The sequence below is a fragment of the Octopus bimaculoides genome, chromosome 27 (assembly GCF_046866305.1).
Source record: "Octopus bimaculoides isolate indiv1 chromosome 27, ASM4686630v1, whole genome shotgun sequence".
Taxonomy (NCBI): Eukaryota; Metazoa; Mollusca; class Cephalopoda; order Octopoda; family Octopodidae; genus Octopus; species Octopus bimaculoides.
Window position 1 is genome coordinate 504,303 of NC_142954.1, and position 18,761 is coordinate 523,063.

General features: G+C 36.7%; 1 protein-coding gene across 2 annotated transcripts in view; it reads right to left on the reverse strand.

Moving 5' to 3' along the window:
• Positions 1-1,186: 1,186 nt before the first annotated feature.
• LOC106870521 (ceramide synthase 2) overlaps positions 1,187-18,761 on the reverse strand; it is a 61,107-nt gene continuing 43,532 nt past the window's right edge. For both annotated transcript variants that reach the window (XM_014916643.3, XM_052977288.2), the window contains 7 exons: positions 18,294-18,351; positions 16,618-16,668; positions 15,628-15,720; positions 15,246-15,374; positions 14,595-14,701; positions 13,886-14,042; positions 1,187-13,256 (listed from right to left, as the gene is read on the reverse strand). In XM_014916643.3, coding sequence (XP_014772129.2) covers positions 13,098-13,256; positions 13,886-14,042; positions 14,595-14,701; positions 15,246-15,374; positions 15,628-15,720; positions 16,618-16,668; positions 18,294-18,351 — 754 coding nt within the window. In that variant the 3' untranslated portion in view covers positions 1,187-13,097. The remainder of the gene's footprint in view (positions 13,257-13,885; positions 14,043-14,594; positions 14,702-15,245; positions 15,375-15,627; positions 15,721-16,617; positions 16,669-18,293; positions 18,352-18,761) is intronic.

Here is an 18,761-nt window from a genome sequence, read left to right on the forward strand (position 1 = left end):
TGGTGCTTTGATGAGAAACAACTGCATTCCGAAAATTCTTTTGTATGGCCAACAAGTGGAGGGTTGGGGTTAGGGGGCAAAGGAATTTCATGAGCAGGTTGTTCCATTGACCCGATCAAGCGGAACATTCAGTGTCATGCCAGGTATCTCACATTGATCCAGTCCACTCAACTGGCAAAAAGGAGTCGTACCCATAATTCAAGGGGCCAGCCTTGTCACTTTCTGAATTGTGCTGAATCTTTCTGAGAACTACTTTAAGAGTATGAGTGTCTGTGGAGTGCTCAGCCACTTGCACATTAATTTCACGAGCAAATGGTTCTGTTGATCCGATGAACTGGAACCCTTGTCCTCATAACCGATGGAGTGCAACAGGCCACAATTGTGACCGTTAGGCACAGGTCAACAGGCCACAATCATGGCCGAGATAGATGCATTTAATTTCTGGGCTTTTGTTGGGGTCTATCAAACGCCTTGATACCCCCCAGGTGCTTTTTGCATGCCACTGGTACAGGTGCCTGTTACATGACACCAACAACGGCCACAACTATGATTTCACTTTGGTTGAGGGGTCTGCACAACCACGGCATATTGCCAAATACCTTGGTTACCAGTCATTGCCTCCATGAAGCCCAGCATTCAAAGATCATGCTTCACCACCTCATCCCATGTCTTCCTGGGTCTCCCATTTCCACTGCTTCCTTCCACTGGTAGAGATTGGCACTTCTTCACACAGCTGTCCACATCCATTACTTTTATTTCAATTAATTTTTAAAACAATGAAGATTTTAATAAAGTAATTTTGTTATAGGTGCAGTCATGGCTCAGTGGTAAGAAGTTTGCTTCCCATCCACAAGGTTCCAGGTTTAGTCCCACCTTAAGCCAACCAAAGTCTTGTGAATGGATTTGGTAGACGGAAACTGAAAGAAGCCCGTCATAAAAGTGTGTCTTTGCGTCTGTTCCTCATTACCACTAGAAAACCAGTGCTGGTATGTTTACATCCCCATAACTTAACAGTTAGGCAAAAAGGACTGATAGAATAGGTACCAGGCTTTAAAAAATGTACTAGAGTTGATCCATTTGACTAACATTCTTCAAAGTAGTACCCCAGGATGGCCACAGTCTAGTGACTGAAACAAATAAAAAATAAAAGACACAACAACAACAAAAGAAGCCCATCAACAAATTGTTATTTTTGAAAACTTTTTATTTAAATTTTAATATACAGTATTTTTTTTTAAAGATTCATTTTTGCTTTAATTATTTAAATCCTTGATACAGTTTTATTCTCTTTCTCTCTTTGGACTCTTCATTTGATCTGTTATAGATTATCATCAGGGTCTTGTCAGGAGTGGGGGGTAGTGGTAGAGAAATCAGTACCAAATTGTTCCATAAACTTGTAGAAAGTAGGGCAGGAAGAAAGAGAGTAGAGGGGAAAGATGGGGGCAAGAAGAATAGGGGGCAAGGAGGAAAACAAACAAAAAAAAAAAAGAAAAAAAATTACAGCGAGCCTAATATCGGAGCAGTGATGAGGTCAGAAGTGTGTTCAAACAAAACAATAGCAGCATTAAAAAAACAAAAAAAGAAACAAAAAAATCAGCAGCTTCCTTTTTGATACATTTATATCAATCCAGTAAGAAAGGATAAAAAAAACAAGAAAAATGGCATCAGTGGGAATTGAACTTAGAATATAAAGGAATGCAATGATAACCAGCAAAGCATTTTGTTTGATACACTTGTTTCTGCCACTCCACCACCTTTAATAGATATAGTAATAATAATAATAATTTTAATAATCATTTGCATAACACTGGCACAAAGCCGCAGATATATGGAGAAAGTGTATTATCAATTGATTAAACTCAGTAATAACGGGACATGTCTCTAACCTTTAGCACAATGTAGATGCATCAGGTTTCTGTACAAGTTTTCTCCCCTTTCAGTTGTGACGCAGCTACAGGAGAGAGAACCATACATCGACATGATTCGCCTTCAGTATGCTAAAGGTTAATTTTATCAACTCTGGAGCAATGAATAACCAAGTCGAACCCAGCAGGATTTGAAATCAGAAAGTAAAAGAAGACAGCTAAATAAAAGCATTGTGTTTGGCACCAGCAGCTCTGTCGCTCCACCGCTTCCTTTAGTTTATGATAAAAAGAATTTAAATCTTTTTCTTTTTTTTTTTTACATAGGCACAAGGAATAATGTGGGGAGAGGAACAATCAATTAAACTGACTCCCTATACGTGACTGGTATTTATTTGATTGATACCAGAAAGAATAAAAAGGCAAAGTTGACCTCAGCAGGATTTGAACTCACAACAGAAAGGAACGTAACTGAAATACCCAAAGGGATTTAGTCTGTCCTATATCATTCCTACCCCCTCTACTGGTCTTATAATAATGGTTTCACATGTTGGCACAAGGCCAGCAACAGAGGAAGTGGGGTAGTCGATTACATCGACCCCAGTATGTGACTGGTACTTTATTTTATCGAACCCAAAAGGATGAAAGGTAAAGTTGGCCTTGGCGGTATCTGAATTCAGAACATAAAGAGCCAGAAGAAATGGCACCCAACATTTTGTCCAGCATGCTAATAATTTCGCCATCTTAATAACAAATTCTTTACATGGGATGTTCATGAGACAGCAAAAAAAAAAAAAAAAAAAAAAAAAAAAAGAAAAGAAAACAGCAACAAGACACATTCAGATACTGAACACAAAAACACACATGGTTACAATATTGGTTTCAAATTTTGACACAACGCCAGAAATTTCGGGGGATGGGGTCAGTCATTTACACTGATCCCAGTGATGGAGGATGCGGTAAGTCAATTACATAGACTTCAAAAGGGGAAAAAAAAAAAGACCAAGTTGGCCTTGGCAGAATTTGAACTCAGAATGTAAAGATGGACCAAATGCTGCCTAAGCATTTTGCCCAAACCATTCTACCAGAAATAATAGCAACATACACATACACACACACACACACACATATATACATATATATTATATTTAAATATACACACACACACACACAATTTTTGTATGTGTGCATATGCATACAAACATATATATATATATACATACATACATATACATCAGTGTTTCTCATAAGAAGGTCTGTAAAGTTTGAAAAAAATGAAAACCGTTTATATATATATATATGATATATCAATGCATGTTTGCACGTTCTTCTGCTTCTCGTTATGAATACACAAACACGAATAACTGCAGTTCAACATTAATGAGAATATACACACACACAGAGTACATTCAGTGTTATATATATATACATATACATATATATATACATATATAGTCTTCTGTTTTTTTCTGAAACACAATTAAAAACGACAGCCCTGCCCTCTGTTACCTGTGAAACTCCATGCCCAACCTGACCCAATATGAGCATAAACTGTGACAATCTCAAACACAGGTACACATCAGGAATATTAGCTGTGACAAAGGCACTTTCAGTATTAACTCATAGTATTGTTCTCATAGTCTCACACACAATGATTTACAGTAGGCTATAATAAGGACCCTAATCTTAATGACCATTACTAAATGGTTGAGCTACAAAGGAGTTACTATCTGGTCACTTGACTTGCAAGAAACATCAGCCAAATCCTTAAAAAAAAAAGGGACATATTCGAAAAATGTGATTTTAAACATAAAATCTCCAAAAAACTGAAAAGACAGCATGGTCAATTTGGAAATGCCTTTTGATCTGAAGTTGACTTGGGTCAGAACAATAATGTATATGTTGTGTTACTAAACTTCAAATAAAAACAAAAGCCTGAGGAACTGGCAGTGGTATGTGTTGGCCAAAATTTTTTAACCCTTTCCTTGTCCTATACACATCACATGTGATGCACAGGACATGTTTCCTTGGCCTCCATGCATCATATATGGCAAGCATTCCTGATTACTTTTTTAACCACCAAATAACTTGGGACTCAACAAAGGAAAAATTTCTATTACTCAGAATGTATGAAATGAGGGCCAACAAAAAGTCTGGAGACAAGTGTAAAAATGCTCTGGAGAGGCAAAGGGTGAATAAAAGCTCAGAAACTCAAATAGATTTGCAAAACAATGGGTGGGGAGAGAAACCCGAGTACTAATGTCATCATGTGCAACCATTCTGCAGAGAGAAGAGATTTGAACTGTTTTGGATAGCAGTGAGTAAATAGGTTTGCTAGAAACAACAGCACTCATGTTTCTAAATAGAATACAAATGTATTGAAATTAGTGAACTCTGAAACTAATTGGCGAGCAGAAGGTAAACTTATACACACATTTAGTGTTGACTGTCAAGAGAAACAGTATTTGCCCAAGGGATATATAATGTATTGTCTATGATAAGATTTGATCCCTGCACCCCTGACAGGCATGCACTAAAATTTCTGGCCTTGGACCAAAATTTGAAACTCTGATGACAATGATTTCTGTCCTGTCATATTGACCCCAGTATTCAATTCGTACTTATTTTTATTGACCCTGAAAGAAAGAGAAGCCAAGTTGACCTTGGCAGCATAAAAACGGCCAGAAGAAACACTGATGTGCTAACGATTCTTAATGATAACAATAACAATCCTTTCTACTAAAAGCAGAAGGCCTGAGATTTTGAGGGAGGAGACTGGTTGATTACATTGACCCCAGTGTTTCACTGGTCCTTAATTTATCGATTTCCGAAAGGATGAAAGGCAAAGTCGACCTCAGCAGAATTTGAACTCAGAATGTAAAACTAGAAGAAATGCCACAAAGCAATTCACCCAGCATGGTAAAGATTCTGCCAACTCACCCACCCGATATGATGATAATAATAATAATAATAATAATAATAATAATAATAATAAGAAGAAGAAGAAGAAGAAGAACAACAATCTGAGAAGAATTCAAGAAAGACCAGTGGACTTGCAATAAAGAATGGCACAATTTTTTCTAAACTAATTTTTGTCTTCTTTTATCAAAGAAGTTTTGGACATTGATACAAAGATGGCAAGATATTTGAAAAGCAAAGAGGTAAAAAATTGTTCACAGCAGTAGTTTTCCATAATTCACGAGGGATTCAAAAGGGTAGGAAAAATCCAAAGAGAAATGACAAATCGACAATTTTGTTTCATAATTAAAAAAAAAAAACTATACAAAAATATTACTGTTATTATTTATTATTTTTTGTAAGAAAATAACAAAGACTATATTCACTACCAAATAATTTCTTTCACAACCACTCATTCCTCTCTTGACATTATGTGTGTGTGTGTGAGAGAGATACAGGACCATTAAACTGGGAGTAGGTCAGATTATGACAGCCTCTGTAGAGCTCCAAGCTCCTCATCAGCAGTTGTACATGTAAGCGTACACACAAGATATAGATGATATGTGTGTGTGTGTGTGTGTGTACAAAAATACATCTACTTGAATCTGAGGCTTCTCTGTCCCCACTTTGAGTTCCCTGTTCATTGTCCCACATGGTGATTCGAAGAATATGACAGGAACTGTGTAGCAACATGTGATAAAAACCGTTTCAAATTTTGATCCAAGGCCAGTAATTTTAGGGGAGGTTGGGGGTGGGGAAGTCATCGGTTACTGTTGAACCCCAGCACTTGACTGGCACTTTATTATACTGATCCCTCCCCCAACCAAAAGGATGAAAAGCAAAGTTGACCTCGGCGGGATTTGAACTCAGAATGTTAAGAGCCAGACACAAATGCTGTAAAATCACTTGTTCTGATGCTCCAATAAGGGAGACTGAGTAGTGATAGATGTGATGATGATGATAATAATAATAATAATAATGGGGAGACTGATCAATGACTGATGATCTGGGGACTGATTAATGACTGATGATCAGAGGGAGTTGAGTAATGATGGAATGAAGCTTAATTCTTTTCTACTTGTTGGTACATCCCTAGTAGGTTTATACATACATGCATATACCTATACACACACATACATCCATACATACATATATACACACACACACACACATACTAATATTGCATGAAACCGTTCGTAGCCGTGTTAACCCACATATAAGAAAAAAGAATATGTATGTATACACACACACGTCCTTTCTACTATTGGCACAAGGCCAGACATTTTGGGGAGGGGCAAAGTAGGGGACTAGTCAATTACATTGCCCCCACCTCCACACTCAACTTGTGCCTATGTTATCGTCCACTCAGCTGTAAATAGGGGTGTTCGCACCTACAAGCAATGACAGTAATGTAAACAGTGGGGGAATGTTTGTTAGCTGACACAGCTAAAGTGAACTCTTCCTACTTGTTGGACAAGAGAAGCATCTTCCAGAAGGGGAGACAAGACTTGGGCCATAATCCACCCAAGCAGTGTCTAGGGATGATTGTCCTACTTGCTAGAAATAACAGCAAAATCTCCCTCAAATCACATCCTGCCATTTGGAAAACATGAAGCACATACTGAATAATATATTCTTTGAGACTCCAAAAATGACAGGATGGTCATGTGTGGAACGCTTTTGATTATAGTACTCTTTGATGAGAGAGCAACAAGATATTATTATCCTGAAGCATTGAGTATCCACTGCATTAATCGTGGAGAAGGAAACTGTAAGACAAAGGTATGGCTGATGGTTTTCGAACAAAATACCTGTTCATTTCAACTGTGTTAATCATGGCAACTGCACTCGAACCACCAGACAATAGATCAACCTTTTTGTTACCATATTTCTGTTGAAATACAGTTTTTCTTGCAATAAATTCGGAAAATAATGAAGAATTCAGAAAAAAAAAATTGTTTTCATAATTAAGCTGATAATTGGAACATAAATTATTAAGGGGATATTTTGATGGAAGCTTTTAAGTTATATCATTTTAAAATAAGGAGTTTGCATCATAGAACTAGGGTTAGGGTTAGGTGGGTTGATATTTAAAGGGTTTAACGTTTTTGTTACCAAATTTTTCTTGAAATACAATGCATTTATTTCAATAAATTTTGGAAATAATAAAGAATTTAGTAAAATAACTTTCTTATTGTTATGTTTAGATGTTTGTTTTGCTTCTTGATTGATGTGTGTTGAAGTAGATACTTTTGTTTTGGTCATTAGACTGTGGTCATGCTGGGGCACCGCCTTGAAGAATTTCCTTTTCATCAAATGGTTTGACCTCAGGACTTGTGCCATGCAGTGGAACCGAACTTGGAACCATGTGATTGGGAAGCAAGCTTCTTACCACACAGCCACGCCTGCGCCTTTCATTAGCTAAAACCTAAAACTTTTAATTTTAATAATAAAATGATTTATGGGTAAATATATATCACACCAGGTACACACACACACACACACATATATATAATGGGCTTCCATACAGTTTCCATCTACTAAGCATTGAAGTGGACCTTGGCATCCTGCCTGATACTATGCTGTTGTTTAGCCTCATATCAGAACCAATTAAGGGGGCCAAAGACCAAAGCCATTCCAGTTAGGGGAACATGTAGGAAATATGAAAATGGTTTTGTCACTATTGGAATGTTTCCAATCACAGGTCGGTTTGATTAGGGTTACAGAAAAGTACAACAGTAAAACACATGCCTCATCTCTTTTGCAAAAAAAATAATAAATTAATAAAAAGATACAATTCAAGGAAATTAGCTTGTTGTTAATTTAAAGCAAACGACTTAATTATCAGCTGATATCAAGAATTGAAACTGCAGAAGTTGGCACAAAGATATCGAAGGGTTCATTAATTTTTCAGTTTGTTTTAATAATTGTTACAACCAAAGCCAAGCTGTAGCCCTACCTTTGAAAAAAATGGGAGACTTCCTTACAAAAATGAAATGATCAAAAATGTTTTATTTGGGAGTGGGGAGGGCTCAAGGCCTCACGGTATGAAGGGTTTCGCACGAAACAAAATCCGACATCAACTGAATCAAAATACATCGAATCGATGACAGTATTTATATGTGTACAGTGTGTGTGTGTGTGTGTGTGTGTTTAAGTATATACACAGCCTCAAGTTGACAAAAGAGCCCGCAAATAGGGCACTGGACAATTTGAGAGAATTTTGTTGAAATCCAGAGTAGGTCAGGTAAAAACCAAAAACCAAAAAAGATACAAAAAGAAAACCAAGAATCCCTACAGGTTTCGTAAAGTATTTATGCTTGTGTAGTTTATGACTGCCCAATGTGAAACGGGTTCCAGATGTTTTATAAAACAATGCCAAGTTTATAAGTCATAAAGGAACATCTAAAGAAAGTCTAGAGGAACTTGCAAATGATTTTTATGCAAAGCAGCAGTTTCAATTTCCCCCCCCCTCACCATGGTTGTAAAAAGAAAAAGAAAAAAAGGAATCAGAAGCTAAAAGGGATGTAACTAAATACCAAAAGGCCAATTATGAGAAAAAAAAAAAAGTCCTTCTCATCTGAAACCAGTTTTTCTGAAATGCACAAACAAGCATGTTCATACTTCATCTACACTGATATAGTCTGAGACATGGGCGTAAGCTGCAGGTCAAACATTCGTGGTCATTCACAGACATCGAAGGAATATGAGAATATATTGAAAGAGAAAGGGGGAGGAGTGTGAGCAATAGGGGAATGAGACAGACAGAGAAATGCCAGAGGATAGAGGAAAGCAAAATTATTACATGAATGTTATACACTGTCAATGGTAACCCCCTGTATATATAGAGGGGTGGGGGGTAAACTGATAGGAATGGTTGTGTGGGTGTGATGGACAGTTTGGCTGTATGGTCAGTGGGTGTGACTGACAGTTTGGCTGTATGGTCAGTGGGTGTGATGGACAGTTTGGCTGTATGGTCAGTGGGTGTGACTGACAGTTTGGCTGTATGGTCAGTGGGTGTGACTGACAGTTTGGCTGTATGGTCAGTGGGTGTGACTGACAGTTTGGCTGTATGGTCAGTGGGTGTGACTGACAGTTTGGCTGTATGGTCAGTGGGTGTGACTGACAGTTTGGCTGTATGGTCAGTGGGTGTGACGGACAGTTTGGCTGTATGGTCAGTGGGTGTGACTGACAGTTTGGCTGTATGGTCAGTGGGTGTGACTGACAGTTTGGCTGTATGGTCAGTGGGTGTGACTGACAGTTTGGCTGTATGGTCAGTGGGTGTGACGGACAGTTTGGCTGTGCAGTGAGTTAGTGCATATGTCCAAGACAGCTCAGCCGCACAGTCAGTTAGTGCAAGTGTGAGACAGCTCAGCTGTGTGGTCAGTTATAAAATAAAACCAGACAAGGAGAATATTTAACTGGATCAAAAAAAAAATGAAGAGAATGTTTAAAATAAAAACTACATTATAAAACAAGGCTTCTTTTGCTTTTCTAAGGAGTTGGATAACGATGAGCAAGTGAATGAGAAGAATGCATTTGGGCAGATATAGAAAGGACAATAATGATGGTTAATTCCTAGCTTTGGAGAATAAATCTGGGCATACATTTGTAAGGAAATTCGACTGAGTCGGTCAAAGAAATTTTCCTGCTATTTCTATGGTCAGTTGTGGCAAAATGAAAAATCAAAACAAATAATTGGAGGAACTGAATTTGGAAATAAAGGAACGAAGCGAATTATTGCAAAGTATTCGGGTACCCTATCACGATGGCTATCTGGAACTTCTCTTTACATAATTATGAAATTCACTAATAATAATAATAATAATAATAATAATAATAATAATAATAATATCCTTTCTACTAAAGGCACAAGGCCAGAAATTTAGGAGGAGGGGACTAGTTGATTACATTGACCCCAGTGTTTCAGTGGTACATAATTTATCAACCCCAAAAGGATGAAAGGCACAGTCGACCTCAGCAGAATTTGAACTCAGAACATGCAGATGGCTGAAATGTTGCTAAGCATTTCGCTCACCATGCTAACGGTTCTGCCAGCTCACCGCCTTAATAACAATAATTCTTTCTACTATAGGCACAAGGCCTGAAATTGGGGGGGAGGGGGATAGTTGATGTAATCGACTCCAGCACTCAACTGGTATTTAATTTATTGATCCCCAAGAGGATGAAAGACAAACTCGACCTTGGCGGAATTTGAACTCAGAACATTAAGCCAGAAAAAATGTTGTTTAACATTTTCTCTGGCATGCTAACAATTCTGCCATCTGGTCACTATAAAAGTAATAATATTAATACAACTATTGATGATAATAATAATAATAATAATAATAATGACGATTTTTAACATAGGCACACTGATATGAATTTCGTGATTGGCAGCAGAAGGGATTACAGTGGAGTAAATTGACCCCCACCGAGTACTTGATTGGTTCCTTCTTTTATTGACTCTTTCCTACCAGAGAGAGAGATTGAAAGGCAAATTTGACCCCAGGGATTTGAACTCTGAACATAAAAGGGACGTAACTAAATACCAAAAGGCCTTTTTTTTTGCTTTCATCCAACATTACCTATTGCGCTAATCCATTCACCTCAGAAATAATCAGGCTTTCTACTAAATATCACTAAGCATTTTGTCCAGCGTGCTAACGATTCTGCCAGCTCGCCACCTTAATAATAATAATAATAATAATAATAATAATAATAATAATAATAATAATAATAATAATAATAATAATAATAATCCTTTCTACTATAAGCACGAGGCCTGAAATTTTGGGGGAGGGGACTAACAGATTATTACATTGACCCCAGTGTATAACTGGTGCTCGATTTATCAACCCTGAAAGTCAACCTCAGCAGCATTTGAACTCAGAACGTAAACACACTGAGTAGTTTGTCCGATGTGCTAATCGTTCTGCCAGCTTGCTGTCCTAATAATAATAAATTATGAACAATCCCCCACCCCTCTACACACACACTGTGGCCTCCCCTACAAAAATAAGAAGAAAAAAAAGAAAAACCCCTAGAATAATCTTGTCCACCACAGTGATAGAATAAGCAAGTTCAAATTCTCTGCTCTCATTCTTCCTCACCACACAACATATATCACACCCACACCTGTACAAAGTTTATGGGGTCCTTTATAACCCCAGCTTCCTAGACCCTCCCTCCCAAACCCCAAAATCACATTCCATAGATTTTTGAAAATAAATTTTAACAAATTTTTACTTCATGTACAACCAATTTAAAAAAAAAAAATTGTGCATTTTTTTCTTTCTCTTCTTCTGATTCAATAATTAGAGGAGAAAAAAAAACAATAATTAAAAAAAAAAAGAAGGAAATTATTGCAGACATAAAGGAGAGGGTGGGGGGAATAAGGTTGGAAAAGAAAAAGAAAGAAAACACCCTTTACTTTTCTTAATATTCAAAAGAAAACAAACGCAAGGTATGTTCTATGTACAATCACTCATAGTCCCTCGTTAGGTTGTTGGAACATCATTGAAATCTAGTTCATGTTGGGATACGGGGACAATATAGAAAGAGAATTGCTCCTTCTATGGTCCTTATATCACCCTTTTCCAGACTCCTTCATAGGATTTCCCACATGACACCGCAAGGTTATCTCTACACCCACAACTCAGTTAGGAACTGTATGTCTACCTCTTTGTGATACCCCACTGGGTGCCCTGGGTACAAATGTACCCTGCCATGATACCTCCTGTTTATCGCTGAAGCCAAAATAGATGTAAAGAGCTCTATGTTACTTCAGCTCTCTTGTTCCTGCTAAATCACCACTCAATAATAATAATGATGACGTACTCTTCTGTCAAAGACAATGTATGAGTGTTCAGCCTTTGCCAAACGACCGGCACAAAGGATTGGTTTATTGACGATCAAACGAATGTGCCATACATTAGCTCACTGCCTCCATCAAACCAACATTACCTGTACAGGTGCATGGTGTGCCACATGTCAGGTGTGAAAGTGATTGCAGAGCAGTGTCAGATGAAGTATTTCGCTCAAGAGCACAATGCACCACCCTGTCTAGGAGTTGAAACCACGATCTTGTGATTGTCAGTGCAGCACCCTAACCACTGGGTCGTGTGTCCTATAATAATAATAATAACTAGCTTGCTCAACTGGTTCTTATTTTTATCGACCCCAAAAAGGATGAAAGGCAAAGTTGACCTCGGTGGAATAATAATAATAATAATAATAATAATAATAATAATAAGCCATTCCATTATAGGCACAAAGACCTGAAATTTGGTAGTTAATAAAACAAGTACCAGTTCATGACTGGTATTTATTTTATAGACCCTGAAAGGATGAAAGGCAAAGTCAACCTTGGCAGCATTTGAACTCAGAACAGGGAAATGCTTAACCATTCTGCCAGCTAGTCACCTTGCAATCTAATAGTATTGACATTAATTATTGAGAGGTGAGAGGACTTATCATTAAGATATGACACAGGAGGAACAAGAAGTTGTGATAGTCATGGCTTTCTCAGGAATGATAGAAATGTCAAAGAAAAAATAATCGTTGAATTTGTGATTCACCAAGATTTTTTACAGCCAGTGCACCAGGCCAACAGATGCACCTGATGCATTAGACATTAGGTCAACCACAGCACATCACCCTGTGCACCAGGTCACTCAAAAGGTGAGATTTACTGGGAATATAAAAATGTTGGTTTGATTTTTTTTTATATTAATAGAGAGAAAGCCTTTGAGATATTGGGGGGGGGGTCAAGAAGTGAGGTGTGTATGCATGAGGATGATGTGAGGCATCCCATACAAGAGGACTGGAAGTAGTGATGGTCATGCTGTACCTATGAACGTATATTTATAGTGTGGTGAAACACAGAAAAGATGCTGCAACAACTGGAAAGAGAGAACGGGGGTGGGTGGGTGGAAGAATGGGCTGCAGGGGTGGGGCAAAGGAAGGGTCGACAAGTCTGTGGTTCGTTTTTTTTTTTAAAAAAAGGAAATACTTAGCAAAAAAAAAAAAAAAGTACCACAATGACAATAATTTCAGTAATAAATTAAAAAATAAATTTAAGATAAACAAAATGAGGAGAAACAAAATAGAACAGTCACACGGAAAAAAACCCAAAAATGTAAAGAAATAAAAAATAAGGAGGGGGGGGATTTCCTTTCTTTCTTGAAGGAAAAATTTGTTATTTATATATGTATGTATGTATGTATGTGTGTTTATATATATATATATATATATATATAGATAAAATGTGTTTCTTTAAAATTGATTAGTAGAGTTATGACCGTCTACAAGGCGCCTCTTTGCCTTTGGTGTGTTGTTGGATGTTACATGGTTGGTGACGGTAGGCACTGTCTCATCTATAAAGTCGTCGTCATCATCTTCCTCTTCTGTGTCACTGCGCACATCTTGATTGATCTAAAACAAACAAACAACAAAATACAATGTTGCTGTGAAAACAAAATGAAAAAAAAAAAAAATGACTAAATCTAACCCTTTTGTTGCCATATTTCTCTTGAAATACATTGTCTTTATTTCAATAATAATAATAATATTAATAATGATGATAATAATAATATAATAATGATGATAATAAGATTAAATACTGAACACATTTCAACAGTTGGTGATCCACTGCTTCTTTGAACGCATCTGGCTTAGTGGTTAGGGTATTCGACTAACAATCTTAAGGTCAGGAGTTCGGTTCTTGGTGACACATTGTGTTCTTGAGCAAAACACAGAGCTTTTTTACATGGCATCAACAGCAGCACGGGTGAGGTCACTAAATACTTGCAAAACAATACCCTTGATTTAGTAGGGGACAATATTGAGGGATGAGAGGTGCAAGTGCCTTGATGAGGAGATAAACACATGCCTTCCCAGGGAGAGAGAGAGAGAGAGATGTGAGGCCAAGGTACAAGGTAAATATGTGAGAGAAAGGGGATGTTTGGCAACTTTTTCAAGGAGGCCAACTGACAGACCATGTACAAGATTGATTGCAAAAAAACGACGTGTGATGTGGGAGAGAAAAGAATACTTGGACTTACCTGCCCATGCGTATATTTCTGGATGGCTATCTTAATAATCATGTATGTCCAAACGATGTGAAGTATTTGTAATATAAACAACAGAGTTGCAAACACTATGAATGACGGAAACGAGGCGACATGATCATGTATTTCGAAATACACCGAGCGGAGCACCCTGCAAAAACAATTGGGTAATACGTCAGAGCAACAACTGGAAACATCTTACATTAATTATATATATATATATATATACACACACACACACTTATAAATATGTAGCTAATAATGAGGGATTATCAATCCGGGTAAAATACTTCATAAGCCCTCGTTTGGCACACCAGAATAACAATATTGTTTAGATTAGTGAAGAGTTCCAAGTATTCTTGTAGCAGGGTCCAAGTTTATGGCTCATCACAATTCCATATTGTAAATCTGGTTGGGCTCCAGTTAAACTGCGTTTTACACACAGCGATATATAAGACAAGGTGTAGATAATGGCCGTTACACATTATTCTTTATTAGAGTAAATTTGGCTTACGGCTGTTTCCAGTAATCATTATAGGTACATTATTGATAGGTTTACTCAATTGATCTATTGATCAGTTGAGAAAAATTGAAAGACCTAAAAAGATTATTGCTACTTTCGTCAGAGCCATTTCTGGTTATTTATATATATATATAAAAGCATAAGGGTTAATTAATTGAATAGTAATTAAAAAACACTTACCAAAATGGATAAATTCCTAGTCTGGATATCATCCACAGAACTGCAAATATCCCAAAGACAATCTCACAGAGAGTCTGTTTTTTAGAGTATTTTGCCATTTTTGCAGCCTGTTAAAATAGACAATGAAAACATTGAGATTTCTTGATGTAAGATGAGCCAAGCCTAGGCTTAATCAACCTAGGATGAGGTTGTCTGATTCAGGATGTATGTTGTAATACCCGAAACAACCTCTCGGATTTTAGGATACAAAGCTGATAATGTCCCCTTGTATTGCTTATGCAGACAAGATGTAGAATTTTTATACTGTGTAATTTTTTTCTTCTTTTTTTTTTAGTCTTTGGTCAATAAGTGTTATATTTCTTATTTGCTTCCATCTCGAAATCAAAGGAAATGACTATTATTTCTAACAAACTTTGCTTTTGTCACCTGGACATCAATGTTTTGAAACTGACCTATTTTCCATTTCATCTCAGACAGATTCAGCACTGAGTTGCACTCAGCCACTGTATGCAGTATGTGTTGAGTATGTTCAATTTGGCAGAAGCATGTTGATAGACGTCATATGCGGGTGATTTAGAGGGGGGGGGGGGTCAATCAATAAAAACAACAGCAATAGTAAAAAAGCAAATGTTAGAAAAGTTCTCAACTCACAGCCAAGGATGGATCGACTATGTCATGAACAATCAATGTGAGAGATCCGATGCGAACAAAATTCAAAAACCATGACATAGAGAGAAGAATGATAGTTGCAACATGGTGGACGATCATCACTTTTAAGTCCTGGAAACAGCAAAAGTAAAAACAGGGATTTAGCACAACAGAAATTATGCCCACACACACACACACACACACACACAAAAATTTTTTTTTTAAAGACTAAATGACTAGAACAAGTAAAAGATAAAAAAACAAATACATACATATAACTGAAGTTAAAAAACAAAAAGAGAAACACTTTCTTGTTCCAACTAAGATAATGAAGTGAGTTAAAAGACAAGGGAAATGAAGAAAATACTATAAAGCTGAAACTCACTTTTCTTTTGATATCCATAAGTAGACTCAAGATGAGGCTGCCATAAAAGGCCAATTCAAAAAGATAATAGTAGTAGAGATCTGTGCCAACATTCTGTAATTGAGAAGAAACAAAAATATATAAATATTATTTATTAAATCACACTGGGTAACATGATTTTCCTCCTTGGGTAGCAACTGTTTGTTTCTTCTTTGCTTACCCCTAGAAAGTATGAAAAATCCCTAATATTTCCTTTAAACTTTGCTTTTGTGACATTTATTCAAACTCCCATTCAAAACATGGCTATGGTGCTCCAGCACGGTGCTCACGCTCACGATCAGAGATGCACATAGTGTCAGCCATTAAAGGACATGCTCATGTGGTTACGGTCAAGCAAATCTGTGGTGTTGGTCAGAATATTTTGCTATAATGAGTGGATCAGGTAGACAGAAACTGAAAGAAGCCTATAATATATATGTGTATGTGTTTGAGTGCATTCTTGTCCTGTTTTAGTGTTTCTCAAATTCTTCTCAAGATATTCATCAATCGAAGGAGGAAATAGGAAAAAAAAACATTTACTCAAGGTGCTGTGTAGTGGTACTGAAACCAGAACCACATGGTTGCAAAGCAAACTTCTTAACCACACAGCCATGTCTTCATTCTTCAATGCCTTCCATAATTCTAACAATTAACAGATTGAGAGTGGTGTTCTAATGTTTGTGTTGGAGCAGTAAATTAACTTGGTCTATCTACAAATTGCCATGACAAAATCATCGTTAACCTCAAGAAAATGGGGATAATGATGATTTCTTAATTAGATAAAGAGAATAAAATGCTTTAAAAGCTTTACTAATTAGAAGTGAAGGTTGAAGTATTCCATTTCCTTTTTGATCGTTGCCACCTTGTAACCAACTGAACTAATTAATGCATAACTAGAATTAGAATATGTTGCTGGGTGGTTATGCTTGGAAGGAGCAGAGAGAAATAAACAGAGTAAAAGTTCTAAATTACATGATTAGGCCATCCTCTCCAACAGTCTTCAGTGTGCCACACCCAATGTTTCTGAAAAAAAAAAGAGAAAAACAAAATAAAAATTAGATGGAAACTGAAAGATGCCCATCATACACACACACACACATTATGTATGTATATATGCATATATCTATGTGTGTGAGTATCTTTGTGTCTGCGTTTGTCCCCCACCACTGTTTGGTGTTGGTGTGTTTACGTCCCCATAACTTAGTGGTTTGGTACTGAGGTTGACACAATTAACTAAAAATTCTTCAAGACAGTGCCCAGCATGACCGGTCTAATGAGTGAAACAAACAAAAGAGTAAAACAGAAATATAACGAACACACACACACATAAAGGAAAAAGATTTCTTTACAATAGGAAAACAGGCGTCCACTCACCTGTCCCTCACTTTTCACACAAACATAAGAACACTTCCCTAGTGCAAGGTAAGACTGTCTTGACTGTATAACCATCATTCCATTGTTAAAATGTATGTGCAATAAATTGGTTATACTTTTACAATACACAAAAATATTATTTTAATAATTTTTTTTTTTTTTCATACAATTCCTAATAATATTTAATTATAAACAAATATAATGGGACTTTTTAAAACATTGAATGGCTATGAGGGACGATCCGATTAAAACAGGAATCGAAGGGGTCCATTGGTAAAAATCATAATAATAATAATAATAATAATAATGACAATGACTAATTTAGCTGCAAAAGGCCGATTTCGTGTTTGTAGCAAGAGTTTGCAGAAACACCGGCTTCCTATGTTTCAATGACGTCATTCACAGCCCAACACGTTTTCACGCATGTCCATCTAAGAGCAGAAAATTCTTCTCCCAAATTCCTTAGCAAAAGGTTTCCACATGCCCAACATAAATACGACATGGATATATTCTATTCAACGCGGCTTCGTGTGACTTTGTATAATTCTAAATTAAGTTAAATATTCTTGGATAGTTTATCAATGCTCCCAGGATTAAATGCTAACGAATTAATGCTTCGTGAGTTCTTTTAATGTTGATGACATCTGATTAAACTTCCTATCGAAAATACATCATAAAAAAATACATCATGAATTAAACAGATACAGAGTTGTCTCCCCTCTTTGCTGCCAGGACAATTCAAAATAAGCCATTGCGTAGGCGAATATATTTTTTTAATGCCATTTAAAACACACAAAAACCGTTAGATTCACTTCAACATTTAAATTTAATTTATCAAAATATTTTCGTCGCTTTGTGACCGCAACCTGCTCACTGACAAAATTCAAATGCAGTACGGAGTCTTTTCAGTGAACAGGTCTCGGTCTCAAAGCGACGAAAATATTTTGGCAAATTAAATTTAAATGTTGATGTGAATCTAACGGTTTTTGTGTGTTTTAAATGGCTTATAAACACCCTTCCATGCTGCAATTGTTTACATAACCATTAACCTTGCATGAGAAAAATATTCTTTACTGAAGAAGCCTAATAAGAGCAAAACATGTCTCATGCTTTCACCAGTTTGTATATATGTGAAGGGGATGTAATGAAGCTGAATATTAACAATATGGCAGAAAGACAGACTGCAGACAGACAGGAGGCAGACACAAATGTATATAAATGTAAACTGTAGCACGACAACATGGAGGAGGCCAATGAAATGAGTGTATACTTACATCCCATAAAATAATGATACCATATATGCATGCTGAAGTATAAAACAAAAGATGCCAACTGCAAAAAAATAAAAAATTAAGTAAAAAAATTAAATAAATAAAATGTAAGATGAGTAAAACAAAAACAAAAACAAAACAAAGAAAAGAAAAACAGAAAAGAAAACGAAAAATAAAACAGAGGAAAATTTTTTTTTATTTCAGCTAATGTGATTGAAGAGAAGAATGCACTTTGCTGGCCCCATGATGGGGATTTAAGGTCAGCATCCTACTTCACAAACAGACACCTGTTTACAATTAAGTGGACTGAGAAAATGGATGAACTGTGCCTTATGAGGGAATCAATTTACAGCTTGGCCCCTAAGATAACTTCTATCAATAATTCAATAAACCAGTTCTTTTTTTCTTTTAGTGAAGGCATGTGGCCTAGAGCAAGGGTTAGGGTTTCGATTCCAGGACTTGGCAGTGCAT